This window comes from Thamnophis sirtalis, unplaced genomic scaffold (assembly GCF_051295495.1).
Source record: "Thamnophis sirtalis isolate CommonGarterSnake01/CBP01778 unplaced genomic scaffold, rThaSir2_p1.2 scaffold_8, whole genome shotgun sequence".
NCBI classification, from domain to species: Eukaryota; Metazoa; Chordata; class Lepidosauria; order Squamata; family Natricidae; genus Thamnophis; species Thamnophis sirtalis.
In genome coordinates, this window is record NW_028261388.1 from 8,955,176 (window position 1) to 8,977,190 (window position 22,015).

The following is a 22,015-nucleotide window of genomic DNA, read 5'->3' on the forward strand; positions in this document are numbered from 1 at the left end:
GCCTTTATTATTTTTATAAATAACTCACTGCTTAATGGAAGGTTGGCTGCTGGAGATGTGTCTTTGTGCTTCCTTCCTAGCTTTTTATTGTCTACTTTGAATGCTATGGAGATGCTATTTGTCTCGGGGTCTAACCCAGGGTCGGCAACCTTCAACACTCAAAAAGCCATTTGGATTCGTTTCCCACAGAAAATAAAACACCGGGAGCAGAGGTGGGTTCCTACCAGTTCGGTAGAACCGGTTTGTCAAATCTACCGAACCGGTTAGAAGAGGTTCCACCAGTGGACCCGGAAAGCAGGCCACACCTACAGAAGAGGTTCCAAAATTTTTTGAAACCCACCACACACACACACACACACACAAACACACACATACAGACTCACACAGAGAGAGAAAGAGAAAGGAAGAAAGAAATAAAGAAAAAAGAAAGAAAAAGTGAGAGAGAAATGAAAGAAAAAAAGGAAAAAGGGATAGAGAGACAAAAGGAAGGGAGAGAGAGAGAGAAAGAAAGAAAGAAAGAAACCACATGGCCAGCAAGCCACTCCCACAAAGGAGGCCACGCCCACAGAGTAGGTTCGAAATTTTTTGAAACCCACCACTGACCGGGAGCCACAAACCCCTTCCCATGCCTGACTATTTCCTGAGCAGGCACAAAACTAGTATATGTAGTTGAATTAAACATTCTGTTTTCTTCCAAAACTTTTCTTGGACTTATCCATGGTTGGCCTACCAGGGGTGGAAAAGCTCGATAAATTATGTGGCGGTTGTGACACATATTTTGAGCAACAGGGAGCCACATCAGAGGGATGAAAGAGCCACATGTGGCTCCAGAAATGCTGTATTCAGTGTATAAGATGCAAACAGATTTTTTGGGGGGGAAAAGCTGCATCTTACATTCCGACAAATACGGTAATAAATGTACAATTATGACATTATTGATTTATGTGTCCATGTGTAGGTGAGGGGGCCCATAATAGTCTTGTTCCAGCACTTAATAATTCTCTCGGCAGTCCTGCAAAGACAATCTTAATATGTACTGAGGTCCCAGGGCTGTTCAAAAGTCTTAAACATAGTCCCATACCAGTGACGTGCAGGCAGGGGAGGCAGAGCCTTACCACTGTCATCATGAAAAGAAAAAAAATAAATAAAAGGAAAAAGGCTGAGGTAGTTGCTGCCAATCACAGTGGATGACTCTGCTTAGTGCTTAACTGTTTAAAAAAGCCTCTAAAAAAATGCCCTCTACAGGAGGAGGTGAGAGAACCACATGCCTCATTTAGTCTATCTTTACGATCACTCGAGCAGAGTTAAGCAAGGGTTAAAAGCCGAAAAATTCCTTATGTAGATGAGGCACGAAGTTCTCTCGCCTCCTCTTGTAGAGGGCACTTTTTTAGAGGCTTTTTTTAAACAGTTAAGCAGAGTCATCCATTGGGGAATCTGGCAGCAGCTAATCCAGCCTGACCTCAGCAGCTGTTGTCTTTTTCTTTAAAGCCCTGCCGCTGTGTCCGACATAGAGCAGGACGCGTCCCTCTCTATGGCAGACATGGCGCCGGGGCGTCCAAACACCCTGCCGCTATGTCCGACATTGGGCGGCTTTTGCCCGCTTGCCTCACCAGCCATAAACCTCACCACACGTCACTGTCCCATACTATCCTCCCAATAAACACGGTTATCCCATTTGAAGCTTCGATGTGAAGGGAGAAATGAACATATAGGTTATACTCCAATCGTATTGACCGTAACACATCTTAATTTATGGCGCTTTGGGAACAAATTATAGGGATGCGGTGGCTCAGTGGCTAAGACGCTGAGCTTGCCGATCAGAATGGTACGCAGTTCAGTGTTCGAATCCCACGTAATGGAGTGAGCTCCCGTTACTTGCCCCAGCTTCTGTCAACCTAGCAGTTCAAAAGCATGTAAAAAATGCAAGTAGAAAAATAGGAACCACCTTTGGTGGGAAGGGAACAGAGTTCTGTGCGCTTTTGGCGTTTAGTCATGCCGGCCACATGACCATGGAGATGTCTTCAGACAGTGCTGGCTCTTTGGCTTTGAAACGGAGATGAGCACTGCCCCCTAGAGTCAGGAACGACGAGCACATATGTGCAAGCTTTACCTTTAGGAACAAATTGCATTAAAGGCCCAAATTTGTCAGATGGTATATTGCAAGGAAGAAAAGTTCTTAAAAAAATGTAATTCCACTGCAGCAACTCTCTATGGTTCCCACACAAAAGTATCGTGTCCCCTCTTCAACCTCCCACTGAGTCTTAAAAGAGGCAATAAGAAAGCTTTATTTAAAGAACTCCCAAGGCAACGGAGAAACATTTCTTTATTTCAGAATCATATATAAAAAAAACCCTGATGATCTTCAAAAGAAGCAAACAATAAGGCTGCACTGCAGTGCTCAAAATTGCGGATCAAATGAATGTTGTCATCCCAGGTATTGCATTCAAAAGATACTTTATAAGTTTCCCTTTTTTTTACACACACAAAATCACAGTAAAATATAATCATTTTGCATGCGAGACACACTCTTCTACATTCAAGTTTCTTTGTTTCTTTTGTTAAGGCACAGCAATTAAAAAAAATACTATGGCAGATTAGAAAAATATTTCTGGCAAAAATCAAAGGGGGGGGGAAGGCACGAAGGAAAAGAAGTGTGGGAGAAAAACACACTGAATATTCAGTTTTCATACACTGTAATCGAATTTATAGCTAGATTGTAAACATTAAAATATACCAATTACTTCCATGAAGCGGGGTGTACCACTTTATCTTAAGAAACATGATTAATATGGCTAAGAAATGTTCAGGTACACGATCCACGTTCCAAAGATGGTTTTCCTCCCCCACAAAAAGGCAATTGAATGTTCTTGGCTTTCTTCTTTGAAAATGGTTCCATCCAAGAAGCTTTCTCAGTTCTAACTCAGTTCTAACTGAGCTGAGTTGGTTCTAAATGTTAGTTCTTCAATTCTAAATGTTAGGATTGAAGGCGCTTCTTGGATAAGAAGCAAAATGTCTTCAAAAGAAAAACCAAGATCACCTAGAGCCTTTTGGGGGGAAAAAAGCATCTTTGGGACAACCATGACCTGGATGATTGAGAATCTCCGTAGACATTAAACTAACCATGGTTGAAAACATCAGGTCAGAGTTGGGCTTCCATTCCACACTACCATTCCCCTAGTCTATTTTAATCACTGTCCTTTCCTGACGTAATGGCAGAAGAGTGTTAATCGTGATTGGCTGTTTTATCACGCCAAGCCGAAATGACCACCGATTATGATGAGTAAGCTTGCTCTCAATCATGGCTGCCAATCCTTGCTTGAAAGTTAAGAACAGGAATCTATTGTCAAGGTTCCTTCATCCCAACTCCATCCGCCTTGCCCAATATGTACAGGTAGTCCTTGATTTAGAACAATTTGTTTGGACTTAACACTGGCACAGAAAAAGATGACTCATGAACGTTTCCACTGTTGCATCTCTGAGACATCACAAAATCAAAATTCAGATGCTTGGCAACTGGCATGTACTTATGCCGGTTGCAGTGTCCGGGGTGGATCATGTGATCCACTTTTCCCAACCTTCTAATCAGCAAAGTCAACAGGGAAGTCGGATTGACTTAACAACCCTCTTACAGCTGCAGTGATCCCTTAATAGGGGCAACAAAAAGGCTGTAAACTGGGACAAAGCTCACTGAACACCTGTCTTGCTTAGCAACGGAAATGGGCTCAATGGTGGTCATAAGTCAAGGACTAGCTGTAAGGAATATTCATTGCACTTCTAGGGTGGACACGCCCTAGACAAGAGGCAGTGGTGCGATTCAGCCAATTCGCACCACTTTGGGAGAACTGGTTGTTAACTTTCTGAGTAGTTTGGCAAACTGGTTGTTGGAAGAAATCATGAGGGCAGAGAACTTAAATTACTTGAATCCCGCCACTGGATAGAGGCCACCTGAGATAATCCCTATATTTTAGGTATAGGTGTAGAAGCCACTGCAATGCTCTCTATCGCGCATTCGTCAGAGCCTCTCCGGATCCGGAAATACCCTTCTTCACCCCAAGACGTTCCCCAACTGTTCTTCACAATCCAGAACGGCTCACCGGAATGGGGATCGCTGCCGTACCCCACCAGCAAAACGGCGTGATTGGTCAGTTCGAAAGGGTTAAAAGGATCCATCAGGCCTGTGTGGTGGTAGATTCCTCCCGAGTAGTACATGAAGTCATTATAGACTTCGAAAGCAACAGCCATCGGCCCGTGCTTGATGAGCTCCAGTTTCATCAGGGCTTCGTTGCACCCGCCATAAAACCCTCCCACGTAGTAATAGTTGGAGGTGTAGTAGTGGTAACAGTCGTTCACCGGAGTGCAGGGGGAATCCATGCCTTTGTAAGGAAAGCAGTCCTCCTCCACAACGCCAAAATCCTGCAGGTATTTTCCAGCAATAAGGTAAGGAAATCCACCATCGCAACCTAAAACAGGAAGAAAGAAAGAAAAATAAGAACAATTCCGGAAAGTTTTAACTGTACAACTTGAAGAAGTCTCGAAGGGTTGAGATTGAGAAGTTTATTTATATGCCGCCCTTTTCCCTGGGGAGACTCAGGGCGGCTTACAACTCGAAAAGGGGGGGGGGGAAACAAACATTAACACGTAGGACAGTACGTCATTAAAAACACAACATTCATACCATTCGGGTGGGTTACAGTCTTTAGCCCCAGGCCTGACGGGATAGCCAGATTTTGAGGGCTGTGCGGAAGGTCTGGAGGGTGGTGAGGGTGCGAATCTCCACGGGGAGATCGTTCCATAGGGTCGGAGCTGCCACTGAGAAGGCTCTCCTCTGCGTGGTTGCCAGTCGACATTGACTGGCAGATGGGACTCGGAGGAGGCCTAATCTATGGGATCTAATAGGTCGAGTGGAGGGTTAGGTGTCAACCCTGAAGCTGACCTGACCAAAGCCATCTTGGAAGCTTCAGTGTTGCCACACTAGAGCTGAGGGATAGGGAGTGGGGAATAGAGATAGCTGGGGCTTTGTAGCCAAAACAAAATACCATATTTTTCAGAGTATAAGGCGCATCAAGATTTTGAAGAGGTAATTTTTTTTTTAAAGGTTTTGCACTCTGCAGACCTCCCAAACCCTCTACATGCCTTGTTTTTTGTGGAAAACAGGGCATGCAGAGAGTTTGAGAGGCCTGCAAAGTGCTCCGGGGGGCTTGGCGGGTGTGTGTGTGTGCAAAAACAAGGAAAAAATTCGCCAAAGAAAGGGCATGCATAGCCTTTAGGAGGCTTGTAGAATCCTCCTGGCGGCTGGCGGAGGGGAGCAAAAACAAGCAAAAAACAGCACATTTTCTGCTCGTTTTTGCCCTCCCCACCCCCCAGGAGCACTTTGCAGGCCTCCCAAAGTCTCTGCACATCCATTCTTGTGAAGGGGGTGAGGTTTCGGGAGGCCAAAAATGCTGTATTCGGTGTATAAGACGCACCCAGGTTTTCACCATCTTGGGGGGGGGGGGAGGAGGAGGTGCGTCTTATACTCCCAAAAATACGGTACTTTCTGTTGGGAACCAAGGACGTTCTCACACCTGGTCAGAGGACGGAGGAGTGATGTCACCCGGCAACCAGATGGAACCTTGATTGGACCATGTGACTGATTGCTTAGGGATGGGACATATTTTTTTACTTTTAATTAGGTGAAAACCGCAGGAACCTTCAGAGCGGGTTTTCACCAGAACTGTGCCAATATGATATATCCAAATAAAACTATTTTTTGAGGAATCTACCTGCCCTTGAATTTTGTTTGCCATGGATGTATTACTTGGAATACTGACATTAGGTTCTTATTATAAAGGTCCGCTAGTTTGACACCTCTGCTCCAGGTGTTTTGTCTTCCAACCTCAATTCTACATGGGGCTGCCCCTGAAGAGTGTTCGAAGACTACAGCTGGTCCAGAATGCAGCCGCGCGAGCGATACTGGCTGTACCTAGATACACCCATGTTACACCCATCCTCCGCGAGCTGCACTGGCTCCCTATTGGTCTCCGAACGCGCTTCAAGGTGCTAGTCATTACTTTTAAAGCCCTACATGGTTTAGGGCCTGGCTACCTGAGAGACTGGCTCCTGCCACTTACCTCCCAACCACCAACAAGATCACACAGGTTGGGCCTCCTCCGGGTGCCGTCGGCCGGACAATGCCAGCTGGTGGCCCCTCGGGGGAGGGCCTTCTCTGTAGCTGCACCGGCCCTGTGGAACGATCTACCCGTGGAGATCCGGACCCTTACCACTCTCCCGGCCTTCCGAAAAGCCACCAAAACTTGGCTGTTCCAGCAGGCCTGGGGCTGTTGATTAATGTCCAGCCCCACCTAGACAGCATGGTTGGTGTGTAACTTTAGTAACTGTATTTTTATTTTAAAATTTTCTTAAATGTTTTTTTTTATCTTGTTTCTGTAAGCCGCCCAGAGTCCTACGGGATTGGGCGGCATACGAATTTTATTAAATTTCAAATTTCAAAAATCCAAAATGGCTTTAATATCTACCTCCATCACAATGGTTAAATTGGTTAGGACGTTCTACACACCAGTTGTCTTGTTCTTGCATGCTAGAAGGTTTAGCGTCTCTGTATTTCTACCCACATGATGGGCAGGCATCGGCCTCTCTACCCTTCTCTTCTGCTTACCTTCAATCGGCGGTCAATTCAAAATGTGCCCCGAGGTTTTTTTATCCCCACCCCCAAATCCAGATGCTACCCACCCTACTTTACCTTGGGAGTATTCACTGCAGGAAACAACTTGCTGAGGGCTCAGTGTTGACATCTGGGAATTGTTGGTGAGGATGCGAATCCTGGCTTCCAGCATGCCCATCGAAGCAAAGGCATAGCAGCTGCCGCAGGAGCCTGTGGAGAGGAATGGGGGAATAAGGCCAGCCAACCACTCAGCTCCTTTGAAATGAGAAACTCCTTAACTCTGAGCTGGGGGGGAAGAGATAGAGGGGCAAGGTAGAGAGACAGAGAGGGAGAGAGGGGGGACAGAGGGAATGAAAGTGAGAGGGAGATAGAGAGGCAGAGGAGAGGGGTGGAGGGAGAAAATAAGGGAGGGAGGGGGAGGGGAGGAAGAGGGAGGGAGAGAGGGAGGGCGAGAGAAAGGGAGGGAGAGGTGAGGTGCGGAAGAGGGAGGGAGGGAGAGGAAGGGAGGGGGGCAGAGAGGGAGGGAGAGAGGTGGAAGGAGAGGGGAAAAGGAAGGAAGGTAGAGGCGGAGGGAGAGGGGGAGGGAGGGAGAGGGGGAGGGAGAGAGAGGGACAGAGGGAATGAAAGTAAGAGGGAGGGAGAAGCGGAGGAGAGGGGGAGAGAGGGAGGAAGGGAGAGGGAGGGAGGTGGCAGAGAGGGAGGGAGAGAGGTGGAAGAAGAGGGGGGAAAGGGAGGAAGGGAGAGAGGGGGAGGGAGAGAGGGGTACAGAGGGAATGAAAGCGAGAGGGAGGGAGAGAAGCAGGGGAGAGAGGGTAGTAGAGGTGGAGGGAGACAGAAAGGGCGGGAGAGGGGAGGTGAGGAGAGAGAGAGGAGAGGGAGAGAGGGGTCAGAGAGGCAGGGAGAGAGGTGAAAGGAGAGGGGGAAAGGGAGTAAGGGAGGGTTGGAGGGAGAGGGGAGAGAGAGAGAGAGAGAAAGAGAGCAGGAAAAACTTTTCAAGACATTTTAATCAAACTAAATAACAATCTCCTCTATTTGATTTGTTTATTATTTACTTATATTCCCCCTTTTTAAATAAACAATTCAAATCAGCGAATGTATGTAATCTTCCTTCTCCCTCCTATTCCCCCCCCCCCCCAATAACAACAACTCCGTGAGATGAGTTGGAATAAAGAGAATATGAGTTACTGGCCCGAAGTCCCCCAGCTGGTTTTCACGCTTGAGGTGGGGTTAGAACTCAGTCTAGGGTAGAATTAAAACTCATGGCCTCCTGCTGCCTTAAAGCATTTGTCCAAACCGGCTCTACAGGCCTTTTACACTCCGAACGGATACGTAGGCGCGAGATTTTTTTCTTAGATAAATAAAAGTAAAATACACTCAGTGCGCTAAAAGCCCTGCCTAATCTCCCAGCTTTTTTTAGAAGCCCAGAAATGCCACCGCCGCTATCAGCTGCTTAGCAACCCAAGGAAAGGACGGCATTAGGCGAAATAAGTTTATTCATTCCCCTTCTGCTTCGCTACTGGAACTTCGCGTAATTGAGTCCGAATTTTTGTGAAACCTGACAAAATGTTGTGGTGGAACAATGCAGTTTCCTGCTGGCCAAAGGCAGCTGAATTGTGCTTTTTTCCCCTCACCAAAGACTTATTCCAAGTACCTTACAAAAGAGCCACGGATTTGAGGGTGATATTTAGAAGCCAAATTGCCTCTTGAGGAAAAAGGAGGTGTGAGCCCACTAGGAGAAAAACACCTTTTTCCCCCACTCAAAAAATTACACCTATGCAGGTACCATTTGAGTTCAATCACCTTATTTCTGGAGTAAAATGTGCAGAATGTAAAGTTGACCAATGGGAACAAGGTTCTTTGTACCGTGTTTCCCTGAAAATACGACAGGGTCTTATTTTCTTTTTACCTACAAAATATGGCTTGGGCTTTATTATGGGGGGAGGGTTTATTGTTTTGGGGTTGCCGGACGGCTGCTCTCTTGCGAGCTCCCAAAGAGCCGGGCACAGGCTCAGGGTTGAATGGCTGTGTTGCGCTGCCGCAGAAGCGCAACACAACAGCCGTGAAGCGACCACGCTCACGAGCAGCCACCCGGCAAACGCCCTTTGCAGCCGGGCACAGCGCCATTCATTGACCTAGAGGTATCGCCAAGCCGTGTGTCTGTTTGCCGCCGCCTGGCTCCCGCGGCTTGGCGCCTTCCAAATGCCAGTGAATGGCGCTCTGCACAGCTGGAGAGGGGGATTGCGTGAGCGGCTGTTCCGCTCTCGCTCACCCGCCTCCTAGCCTCAGGATGCATGGCCCAGCTCTCTCTCTTTACGGAGCCAGGGCACCTCCGCTGCCATCCCAGTCTGGGTATTTCCGTAGCTTCCAACCCGAGTTTTTCGGCAGTGGACACTCTGGGCGCATGCTCTATGGTTATGGGCCAGCTGCCTGCAAAACAGCCGCTCGCACAATCCCCCTCTCCAGCCATGCAGAGCGCCATTCACTGGCATTTGGAAGGCGCCAAGCCGCAGGAGCTGGGTGGCGGCGAATAGACGCTCACACGGCTTGGCGATACCTCTAGATCTGTGAATGGTACTGTGCCCGGCTGCAAAGGGTTTTTTCCAGGTGGCTGCTCATGAGTGTGGTCGCTTCATGGCTGTTGTGTTGTGCTGCTGCGACAGTGCAACACAGCCATTCGACCCTGAGGCTGTGCCCGGCTCTTTGGGAGCCCGCTCGCAAGAGAGTAGCCGCCCGGCAACACCATTCTTCAGCTGGACATAGCACTGCTCAGCAACCTAGCGGTATCCCGAAGGCACCAAGCAACGCGATCACCTTTGCCTCCCCCCAGGTTCCCCTGGCTTGGCACCTTCGGGATACTGCTAGATTGGCGAGCGGCGATCTGCCTAGTTGGGGGTGGGGGGTTGTCCAGGGGGCTTATATGTGGGTGGTGGTGGTTATATTTTTGTGCACCAGAAAAATGTGGCATGGCTGTATTATGAGGACATGTCGTATTTTTGTGGAAACATGGTAGGCTTCAACGTACGACCCCAACTGAACCTCAAACCTCTGTCGCCAAGCGAGACAGATGTGAACTAAAATTTTTTGCCCCATTTTGTGACCTTTCTTGCCAAGGTGGTCAAGTGAACCACTGCAGTTGTTCAGTGAGTAACTGTTGTGGCCTGGCAGTGGCCAGCGGAGCTGGCAGCAGATTCGGACAGTGAGGATGTTGGAGAGGAACATGGGCCAGTCCTGGAGTCTGGGGAAGGCTCTGATGAGGGCTCTGTGTTGGAGACAGAGAGGGGGCCAGGGCCGTATGCCAGTTATCAGGCTGCCTTTGGAGTCAGACATCAGTGAGGCAGACCAACAGCTGGAGACTGTTCCCAGTGTGCGCATGCACAGAGTTGCCAGACGAAGGGAACAGCTAAAGAACAGGGGTCGACTTGGGAGTAAAGTCACAGGTGGACGGTGAATGGGCCTTCCCATAGGGAATAAAAGAGGAGCGAAAGAGGAGTGGGCTTTTGTAGGAAACAATTAGTTTGTTAGTTCGTTTCTGGAGTATGAAGATCTGTCCGTGAATCTCAGAGACTCTGTGCCAAGTCTTTCCTTGCACTGCTTGGAAAATATTGACATGGCAGTTTTCCAAGCAAGATAAGGTCAGTGGTCATAACTTCACCTTTGAAAGACTGTTTGCCAGGCCTTTGCTGAATGGGAATGAGAGGAATTCACATTTGTTTAATAAAAGGGGTTTTTGTCGGGATTAGGAATCTGCTTTGTGCTTTTTGGGGAAGCCTAGGTCAGAACATCTGTTTCCCAAGGTCATTCCTACATACTACTACAATAATTCATAATATGGCCCTAGTATGCCCAGGTATATGATAAAGGACAAATGACAAGAGAGGGGAGAAGAAACTGGGACATGGCAATCTGTTTCTTGGGTCAGAACAAAATCACTAATATTATCTCAAGTCTACCGCTTACTCCCAACACAGTAAATATGCTATTTGGAGCTGAATTCTCTCTACCACCGACAGACTAATGAACATATAGCTACGTTTTTTTCTCCTGTGCCACTGAGTTATTCACAGTGTTTTTCGTGAGGCTGATAATTATCCCAAACACACAATTGCACAAACACAACCACAGAACTCCATGAATGCCCGCAAAAGGACACTTGTTTTTTTTTGGAAAAGCATTGCAAAAAAACAGCTAAGTGAAAAACAGGGTTGAGGGAAAGAGAACGCACCTTGGTTTCGTACTGGGCTGACGTAATTCACACCTTTCATATTTCTCCAGTCCCAGGATTCTGGCAGATTGGAAGCCTCTTTGAGTATCTCAGAAGTGTGGGGTGCAGGTTTTGGTCTACGAGAAATAAAAGGCCATTAAAAGATAATGTCCAGTCAGGTCTGACTCTAGGGGGCAGTGTTCATCTCTCCTAGCTGAGGAAGCCAGCGTTGTCCAAAGAGAGCTTGGTGGTTATGTGGCCAGCATGATTATACGCCAAAGCGCAGAGCGCTGTTACATTCCCACCGGAGTGGTACCTGTTTATCTGCTCGCATCTGCATGCTTTTGAACTGCTAGGATGGCAGGAGCTGGGGCAGGAATGGGAGCTCATCCCGTTGCTCAGAGCTTGGGTCTCAAACCCAGGCAGTCAGCTTGACAAGCTCAGTGCCTTTTAACTGCCGAGCCACCGCAACCCCCTAAAATCTATAAATACTTGCCTCAATTCAAAACATCAAGAAGATAAAATGATAGTCATGCTAAGACCCAGGAGGGTGTTAGTGGTTAGAATGCAGCATTGCAGGCTGACTCTGCCCACAGCCAGCAGTTCAATCCTGACCGGCTCAAGGTTGACTCAGCCTCTGAGGTTGGTAAAATGAGGACCCAGATTGTTGGGGACAATATGCTGACTCTGTAAGAGAGGGCTACAAATCACTATGAAGCGATCTATAAGTCTGAGTGCTATTGCTACTTGTGAAAATAATACCATCATCCCACTAGTTTGATAATTTTTAGAATTTTTCCCCAACTGTTTGTGTTCTCAACCTCTTTACCCTTTTAATGTTCCAGTACTAAAACAAAACAAGCAGGAAATGCCATATTAATATTCAGTTATGGCTTTTGAGTATTACATGCTTTTCTAAGCCAACAGGTGAAGTGATACTAACAGCCTCATGTGTCTCTATGGAATAAATATATATTATTGTTGCTATCCCCGTCTTGGTGTAGGTTAGCATTGGTACCTATTTATCTACTCGCATTTGTCAGGCCTGCAGCGGATCCTTTAAGAATCTTTAGCCTGCCGCACTCTCATTAAGGGGGGGAATAGCAAGGGGTAGAATGTGTTGTTTTCAAAATAAAAAATTCCTTTCTAGAAGCTCAAGGTTATTCTTCGTCGCCGCACCTTGGCACCTGACCGGAACCAGCTGGGTGGAGATGCCAGGTGGAAGAAGAAGATTGGACCATGTGATGGATTTGTGGGTGTGGGGACAAGACCATGAACTTTCAACTGGGTGGAATCCCAGGAAGTTTCAGAATTGGGATTCCATAGCTCGATGCCAACATGTCTGTTTTATTAAATTGGAACTTTAAGGATAACTCTGCCTTGGACTCTGATTTAATTCTGCATCATATTTGGAACGCTGACAGCATTTGCGTGCTTTCGAACTCCTGGGTTGGCAGGAGCTGGGGTATCCGTCTGTGGGAAGCCAACCCTTCCCCTCCTAGAAGAATGAAATATTTTGAGGAATATTTAAAAAAAAGGCAGGATGAAATATTTCCCCTGAGAAATAAAAAAAATCTTAAGGGAGACAAAAAGTCAGATGCCCAGCCTCCTGCCCCCAAGAAGATACTGAGCTGGGGCAGCTTTTAGAAATGCAGATTTAGTAATCCATTACTGCCTGCAGCAAACTCTGAACGAAGGCAAATTAGCCCCCACCAGAGAGGCAAAACAGGGCAAAGCCACTAATTATTGCTTCACCCTCAGAAACTTCAACCAAACCTAGCTCAGACAACCTATCGAGCCTGGTATGACCCCTACATAACCCCTACAATCGCCAATAGAATACATGTTCTTGCACAGGAACAGGAAACTCAAGTGCAAAGCCCAAGAGAAGGTATAAAAAAACCCTCCACTCTCAACTCCATGTGGTCAGCTGCCCAGAACCATGCGCTTGGTGGTTCTGCTTCACTGTTAAACCTGCTTTCCAATCACCCACCATTTTGATTCCAGTGCCTTTCTCCCGGCTTGGAACTGAACCAGATGGATATTTTTTTTCCTACAGGGGTGCTCAACTCCATCATGTGGTGCTGGGGACTCAAACTGCTGAACTTCCAGTCAACAAGTCCAACGTCTTACACCATTAGACCTCCACACTCTTCCCCCAATGTGTACATTGACAAAGGGAACAATTAATTGCTCTGAGCTTTGCGTCGCTTTGTCTGAGGTCTTACTTGTGTAGCGAAAAAAAAACTCTTTCCAAGAGTTGTCCCACAGGAACGCTCTTGTTATATGCAGAGGTAAAATAAAATCACAGCAAACCGATAAAAAGAAAGGTTATTGGCACTTTTGCCCTGCCGAGTAAGCACTTCATTTTAAAGGCTAAAGTAAGAAGCCCTTAGCAAAATTGAACACAGTTCCAACAAGGAGTGTAAGGCTGGTCGCATTTCTCTTTAAAATGACTGCGGAGCGCTTAAAACAGTGTGATGATTTTGAACGGTTCAATACTGCACTATAAAATTGCTTTTCAGTTGAGCTGCAGAGACCAAGAAGAACTGAAATGATAAGTAATGCCTCCATCCCACTGAATGTTTTTCCCACCTTAACATGTGCTCAATTACATGTTTCAGGCACTAAAAAAAACCTCCTCCACCCAGCGGTTAATGAGTAGGTGAAGACTGAGGTTTGTCACTGCCTACTTAATGCCAAGTTGCATCGTAGAATAGAACAGAACAGAATAAAATAAGAGAGTTGGGAGGGACCGTGGAGGTCTTCTAGTCCAACCTTTTTTCTTAGGCAGCAAACCCTGTACCGTTTCCGATAAATGGTTATTCAATCTCTTCTTGAAAACTTGCATTCACAACTTCCAGAGGCAAGCTGTTCCACTGATTAATTGTTCTAACTGCCAGGAAATTTCTCCTTAGTTCTAAGTTGCTTCTCTCCTTGATCAGTTTCCATTCGTTGCTTCTTGTTCTACCCTCAGGTGCTTTGGAGAATAGCTTGACTCCCTCTTCTTTGTGGCAACCCCTGAGATATTGGAACACTGCTATCATGTCTCCCCTAGTACTTCTTTTCATTAAACTAGACTTACCCAGTTCCTGCAACCGTTCTTCATAGATTTTAGCCTCAGTCCCCTAATCATCTTTGCTGCCCTTCTCCGCAATCTAGTTTCTAGAGTCTCAACATTTTTTTCACATCGTGGCGACCAAAACTGGATGCAGTATTCCAAGTGTGGCCTCGTGACCCGTCAAAACCGCACTCGACTAAGCCGCGCCCAATTAAACCACGTCGCTGATGTCATCAACAGAGCGACAACAGCCAGCGCGGAGAAAGAAGGGCGCTTTAAATAGCGCTTTGAAAGCAAGCCGATTTAACTTAAGGTAAGGGTTAGGTTTAGGGTTAGGTTTAGGTTTAGGGTTAGGGTTAGGTTAAGGGTTAGGTTTAGGGTTAGGTTTAGGGTTAGGTTTAGGGGGGTTAGGTTTAGGTGTTAATTTTAGGTTTAGGGTTTATAGCGTGCTTCTGTCTCTGCGCTGTTGTCGCCCTGTTGATGATGTCAGCGGCGCAGTTTAGTCGGGCGCGGTTTAGTCGAGCACGGTTTTGTGGTGGAACCGTGTGGCCTTACCTTATTTCTTGAGTGTCTCTGGCTGAAGTGATTAGAAGGCTCAAACAACTAAAGAACAATTGCAGGAACTCGGTATGTCTAAACTAATGAAGAGAAGGACTAGGTGAGACATGATAGCAGTCTTCCGCTATCTAAGGAGCCGCCAGACAGAAAAGAAAGCCAACCTATTCTCCAGAAGGCAAGACAAGAAGCAGTGGATAGAAAGTAATCAAAGAGAGAAGAAACCTAGAACTATGGAGACATTTTCAGATAGAACAATTAATTGGTGGAACAATTTAGAGCCGAGGTGGCACAGTGGTTAAATGCAGCACTGCAGGCTACTTCAGCTGACTGCTAGTTCAGCAGTTCAAATCTCACCGGCTCAAGGTTGACTCAGCCTTCCATCCTTCCGAGATGGGTAAAATGAGGACCCGGATTGTTGTTGGGGGCAATATGCTGACTCTGTAAACCGCTTAGAGAGGGCTGAAAGCCCTATGAAGCGGTATATAAGTCTAACTGCTATTGCTATTGCTATAATTTGCCTCCAGAAGTTGTGGATGCTCCATCACTAGAGGTTTTTAAGAAGAGAACAGGGACAACCTTTTGTCTTAGAATGGAGTAGGGTCTCCTGCTTGAGCTGGAGGCTGGACTAGAAGACCTCCAGTCCTTTCCAGCTTAAAATGTACATAAATGTAGTTGACAAGGCTTGCTATACCCATTCTTTTCTCCAGAATGCAGTTTACAATTAAAGTATTGAAGCGGGCAGGAGATGAGGGATAGATGATTTTACGTTTTTCGTGTTGTTTTGATTTGCTTTTCCTCTCTCTCCTTTCTTTTTTTTTTTGTAGGTAGGTGACATGATTAGAAGTTAGATAGGTGTTGTGACTCAGCAGAAACCTGTGAGTTATTTCAGGATGCAGGGTTACAATGCAGCTGGGGCTCGTTAAGAGTCTTCTCCTACGGATAAAAGGACTGATGGTGCCACGCTCTGGTTGCAGAGGTCAACGTTGTTCGTCGTTTGTTTGTTCGTAAGTTCCGTTCCGTTCCTATTCGAGTTAGTGATTCAAAGAGGCACTTGGATAAGTGATTTGCTTTCTGTGAACCTGGCTTGCTGTAAGAGTTTTGTTTTTGCATTGGCTGTGTAACTTTTTGCCAGAGACTTTATCTATGTTTATTTTGGGCTCGCAGCCAGCTTGAGCCGGGACTGATAAAGATATTTCCTTTGAAGTTCTGTCTGGCTGTTGTTTGTGAACAAGCAAGGAGGGGGGTCAGAACAGATAGGATAGAAAGAAAATATTTTTTAACAAAGGATAACATGATTAAAAGTTAGAATAAGAGATAGAAATAAGAGAAAAGGGGAATATTAGTGCATGCACATTTATATAATAAAATAAGAGCAATAATAAGAGAAAACATGGAATAACTGAATAATGAGAGATTGCAATTTTATATAAACATGTACTACTATTAGAAATATATAAGTGGGTTGAAAGTAATAACTACGACTAATGCTATTGGTTTTATTTGTATCAGAGTGTATGATACCCAGGTGCCACACTGTTCACGCAATGATATGTTTGTAAAATAATAAATAAAATCTTTTTTTAAAAAAAAGAAATGCACAGTTTACAATCTTTTCTTTTATCTGGGTCTTTATCACCATCACCATTTTGAAAACCACCAAATAAGTCCGGAGTCAAGAACAAAAATGCCTCTGGGCTCCACAGCGCATCTCTTCCCTAAATCTACCCAGTGACAAAGGAACTTGCTTTACCTGGGAGTTTTGGATCTCAGTCCTCCAGCTCTACGAACGAGGTCTTCTAAAGTAAGCCCGTCGTATTCTTTGTAGGCAGTTGCTTTCCATGATTTCTGAACAGCATTGATGGCTTTCACAAAATCATAGTTGGTCACGTGGCGCCTCTGCTGAATTCTGGAGAGAAGGGGGTTGTCAGTTACTTAATTGAAGCCCAGTTTTTACAATTAGAACTGTTAGGAATATAATCTAACGGTTGGGTTGCCCATATATAAATCATGTAACAATGTTGTACCTGTTGCTTTAAATCATATTGTAAAATGTGATTGGTTGCTGTTTTCCTCAATCGGCCATAAGAGGGAGCCAGAATGACTGTTAGCTCTCCGTTTGCTAGATGCTGGGCTGATCTGATCTGAGTGTTTTGGAAGCTGGCTGTTAGAAAGTGCCGTGAGCTATTGTACGTTTAGCAACTGTTAGCAAACTGAACTGAATTGAATACCGAACTGATTATATGATACTGGACTATGTTATCTGGATTATCCCTTAACTGAAAGACATTGATGACTGACTGTCTTATCCGTGTATGACTTGGACTGTTTGATGGACTCTGATACCTCTATTTCTACGAAAGTAAAAGCCTATTTAAACTGCAGTGTCTCTGTATGCTGGTTTGTGTGTTCTCCAACACAACTCTCGCAACGCTTCGCTGAATGTACTCGCTCTCCCAACGGGGAGCTTACCTAACAAGACCCTAACTACCGTATTTTTTGGAGTATAAGACGCATAAGACGATATATCCAAATTCAACACCCTAACTTGTCTTAAAACATCACCACGGTGCTGGAACGTACTATTGCATGTTGTGTTATCTGGCACACACAAATTGGATGAGTGTCTTCCACCAATGTTAAGCCAACAACATGAGAATTTTAATCCAAGATTTTGTCTTGGTATCTGGAAGTTGTCGAGCTCAGGATGGGACAATAGGCTAAAAACCAACTAAGCCAGATGGATTTATGGATGTTCCATCATGGTTTTAGCCAAGTGGTGCAGTGGCCTAGAGGTGGAGCTCTCGCCTCACAATCAGAAGGCTGTGAGTTCGATCCTCGGTAGAGGTAGATATTTCTCTCTCTGGGCATGTTGAGATTCTGTCTGCTGAATATCACCCCGCTCTGGCGACAGGAAAGGCATCTGGCCAGTAAACACTCAGCTCCATTCAGTTGCCCAGAATCCATCCCGCAAGGGATTATGAGGTTGTTAAAAGGAGATGATGATGATCATCATCAGAAAGCCGAGTGGTTAGAGTGCAGCACTGCAGGCTACTTCAGCTGACTGCTAGCTGCAGTTCAGCAGTTCAAATCTCACCAGGCTCAAGGTTGACTCAGCCTTCCATCTTTCCGAGGTGGGTAAAATGAGGAGCCAGATAGTTGGGGAAAATAAGCTGACTCTGTAAACCGCTTAGAGAGGGCTGTAAAGCACTGTAAAGCGGTATATAAATCTAAGTGCTATTGCTAGTAATGTCTTAGCTGTAAATGATTTTTTTTTAGTTTTAATCACAATGTAATGCATTCAAACAACCGCTTTAAACTTCATGTAAACAGCCTTAAACTCGATTTTCAGGAAGCAACTGGATTTTCGTTTTTTTCTTTTCTTTTGAAGATGTTTTGTTTCTCATCCAAGAAGCTTCTCCATCTCTGATAGGCTAGTGGGGAATGGAAGGATTTATATTCCTTGCAGGCAGCTGGTCATCCTTTTTTAGAGGGTCGTTGAGGCCACTTGGAGGTTTATCTGTGTCCTCAGGGTCACCTGAGTAGTGATCCTGGTTCCTGTAATCTGCAATTTTTTTTCTCTGGAAATCCATCCCTACTCTCACACCATTCCAAGGGTGTTCATCGCAAATTGTGTAGCTAAAAGTCTGTAGTCACTTATCCTGTCAGAGCTGAAGAAGCTTCTTGGATGAGAAGTGAAAGGTCTTCAAAGAAAAAAACAGGAAAGAAACATCTACGAAGAACAAACAAGCCGCACACGGCCCTCCCGAGCTCCATTTTCCCTGGCAGAGGGCTGCAGGAGGCTGTCCCAGCCGAAAATGGAGATTGGGAGCATGTTTTTGCTGGCAGAGGATACCGTGGGCCGGTCCTTCGCTGTTTCCAGAGTGGGCCTGTATTAGACCAAGATTCTCTGCTGAGGAGACACTTAATCAAAATGAGGGAAAAAAGATTACTGTTGCTATAGCAGCCTGGAGGAAAACCGACTGCAATATTTTGAATTACAACAGGACAGGCAGGCCTTCTGTGCTGTTTTGCTAAACAAGAACTCACCTTCTTGAGCTCTTCAAAGGAGGCAGTTGATGGACACGGACTTGGGGACCTGAAGGGGAGACCTTGATTCCAGTGAAACATGCCCAATTGTGGCCCAGCACATCATGCACCCAGCCTGGTAGAGTCTCGTTGCAGTAACTCGTCACAGTAGAGCCCTCTTTTTTATACTAAAAAGGGAAGAGAAGACAAGATAAGATTGGATTTTAGACGGGATACCAGCAATTCCACAGAGTCACTGCGGGCAAAAGATCGGATGGCGCGGTGGCCTAGAGGTGGGGCTCTCGCCTCATAATCAGGAGGCTGTGAGTTTGATCCTAGGTAGAGGCAGATATTTCTTTCTCTGGGCACATTGAGGATATATCTGCTGAACAAAACTCCGCATTGGCAACAGGAAGGGCAGCTGGCCATTAAAACACTCTGCTAGTCCTATTCAGTTCTTCAGATTCCACCCGGCAAAGGATTATGGGGTCATTAAAAGAGGATGATGATGATTTCGTGCAAGAAAGAATTCCGGCCTCAACCCCAGTGAAATCCTACAAAACCACTACTGGTTATCCAATCCCCAGACTTTCACAAATGAAGTGTCCTCTCAGATTTATTTATTTGTATTGTCTAAACTAATAGCTTTGATTCACTCAAGGTGAGTGAGTTGGGCTGGGAGAGGGTGACGGGCCCAAAGTCATCCATGGCTAAAAATCAATTCTATCAGGTAGGCCAGAGCAAGAAAGTAACTCCAAAGGAGGTTAAAACTGCTGTGCTATATTTGCTGTGGTAAAAGAATCTTTTAAGTCTGATGTCTCTTTACTTCTCTTCACAACGTACAGCTGGGAAACTAAGATGGCGTCCGTCTGAGCGATTTCTTCCTTGTTTTAGATTGTTTTGAGTTCGGGTTTGGGCTCTGGGGTTGGATCTGGCTTGTCTCCATGAAAATCATCTTTATTCTCTACAGCAGGGGTGTCAAAGTCAAGGCCCGCGGGCCGCATCCGGCCCGCGCGGCTGCTTCAATCTGGCCCACGGGCCGCTTCAATCCGGCCCATAGGGCCGGCCTGGAAATATCGAAGGGCCGGCCTGTGGTGCCTTTGACTGCTAAAATGGGCCGCATGCACAGACACACACACACACCTCGTTTTCACCCTTCATGGCCTCTTTCAGCATTCTGTCGGCCAAAACCTGGCTGAAAACAGGCCAGGAACTGAGCCCTGCACCCCATTTTGGTCGGCGGGGTGCTGCAGGAGGCATCTGTCCCCCCCACACACACACCGCCATCCCCCCCAGCGGCCCGTGGAGAACTACCACCCTTCAAAGAAATCCAGTTTGACATCCCTGCTCTACAGAATGGACTTGAACTGCGGTTTCTTCTAACCCAACACCTTAACTACCAACTCTGATGGTTCTCATGGATAGTCTTATACTATCTGTATCCCCTATGGGAGATCATCTCATTAGGGAATGAAGGTTTAGTAAAAACACAGTGGGATGAATGAGCCGAGGTGGCGCAGTACTGCAGGCCACTTCAGCTGACTGTTATCTGCAGTTCAGTGGTTCTAATCTCACCGGCTCAAGGTTGACTCAGCCTTCCATCCTTCTGAGGTGGGTGAAATGAGGACCCAGACTGTGGGGGCGATATGCTGACTCTGTAAACCGCTTAGAGAGGGCTGAAAGCCCTACGAAGCGGTGTATATAAGTCTAACTGCTACTGCTATTGCTAACAAGCCAATCTTATGCCAGGTGATTTTCTCTAACTTCTCCATGACTGAAGAAACAGCCTTTCTTCATAATCCATCAACTACAGGGGTATTATTAATTCTGGATGGCTGTTCTATGTCTAAGTCCAGAATAATAAGTGTTGGAAGGGACCTTGGAGGTCTTCTAGTCCAAACCCCCTGCTCAAGCAGGAAACCCTATTCCATTTCAAACAAATAGTTATCCAACCTTTTCTTAAAAACTTCCGGTGTTAGAGCATTCACAACTTCTGGAGGCAAGTTGTTCCACCGATTAATCATTCTGTCAGGAATTTTTTTTTCTTAATCCTAGGTTGGTTCTCTCCCTGATTAGTTTCCACCTATATCCTACCCTTGGGTGCTTTGGAGAATAGATGACTCTCTCTTCTTTGTGGAAGCCTCTGAGATATTGGAACACTGCTATCCTGTCCCCTTCGTCCTTCGTTTCATTAAAACTAGACATACGTAATTCCAGCAACCCTTCTTCATACATTTTAGCCTTCAACCCCCCCCTAATCCTGTTTAACTTTTGTTATTCTAAGGTTTCTTAAAAGCCAAAATAGATCTGTTGTGTCATAGCAGGAGAATTATCTTACTGTAAATTACAGTAGAAATGCAAATGAAGATTTTTTTCAGTTGAAACAGACTTTGGTGGTAGGAAAGGATGAGAGGATCAGCAATGATAGCAAATGGAAAGGAACAGTAAGAAATGGCAAAACAACAGAGATCAAAGCTTTCCATCGTACACAACAGGGGTGGGCTTCTCGCCCCGTTCCAACCAGTTCGGTTGGAACGGGGCCGGCGGCGTCCTAGCGCATGCATGCATGCGCGCAGCGCACGCATGTGTACTAGCGTCTGTGCGATGCTCCAGCTGCTCCTGGAGGATCGCGCAGGCGCTGTATGCGTCCTGCGCATGCGTGAAAGCGCAGAACTCGTCAAAACCAGGTAAGGAGTGCGGGCGCGCGGGTGGGCCCTTCGCCGTTCCCGGAAGTTACTTACTTCCGGGTTCGCCGACCAACCGGTTCGCAGGGACCGCCGCGAACCGGTTGAAACCCACCCCTGGTACACAAGGATATGACCTAATGTAACATTTGTAATTTTCTGCTATGGGAATTTAAGGAAAGGTAGCCTGTATCTGCCATTCTGATAGATTTTTTTTTCCAATGGAGGATGCTCTGTATACTTGGTCCCTGAAGTACTTACTCTTGGGAGATCTCTTTGGATCAGGTAGCACCAAGGTTTGGCTAAAGACAAAGCAGGGATCCACAATCAGAAGCTTTCTTCTTTATCCTTGTCCACTTACTTTTAGGAGAGCAGTCCTTAAAGATGACTTGACATTGTGCGCATTACAGACATCTCTCTTTGGAGAGCCAATTTGTGGAGGTGGTTAAAATGGTGGTCTAGAAACCAAGAGATGGTGAGTTCTAGTCCCAACGTAGGCATGGAAGTCAGCTGGGTGACTTTGGGCCAATCACCAAGAGACGGTGAGTTCTAGTCCCGCCTTAGGCACAAAAGCCAGCTGGGTGACTTTGGGCCAATCACCAGGAGACAGGGAGTTCTAGTCCTGCCTTGGGCATGAAAGCCAACTGGGTGACTTTGGGCTAATCGCCAGGAGACAGTGAGTTGTAGTCCTGCCTTAGGCATGAAAGTTAGCTGGGTGACTTTGGGCTAATCACCAGGAGACAGGGAGTTCTAGTCCTTCCTAGGGCATGAAAGCCAACTGGGTGACTTTGGGCCAATTACTAGGAGTTAGTGAGTTGTAGTCC

The 22,015-nt window shown here is 46.1% G+C and overlaps 1 protein-coding gene across 1 annotated transcript in view; it reads right to left on the reverse strand.

Annotated features, from left to right (window-relative positions):
* Positions 1 to 2,306: 2,306 nt before the first annotated feature.
* Positions 2,307 to 22,015, reverse strand: part of CTSC (cathepsin C) — a 43,796-nt gene continuing 24,087 nt past the window's right edge. The window contains exons 3-7 of the mRNA XM_087721070.1: positions 18,529 to 18,695; positions 16,232 to 16,387; positions 10,884 to 10,999; positions 6,740 to 6,871; positions 2,307 to 4,460 (exon numbers count right to left, since the gene is read on the reverse strand). Of these exons, the coding sequence (XP_087577196.1) occupies positions 3,958 to 4,460; positions 6,740 to 6,871; positions 10,884 to 10,999; positions 16,232 to 16,387; positions 18,529 to 18,695 (1,074 nt within the window). The 3' untranslated portion in view covers positions 2,307 to 3,957. The remainder of the gene's footprint in view (positions 4,461 to 6,739; positions 6,872 to 10,883; positions 11,000 to 16,231; positions 16,388 to 18,528; positions 18,696 to 22,015) is intronic.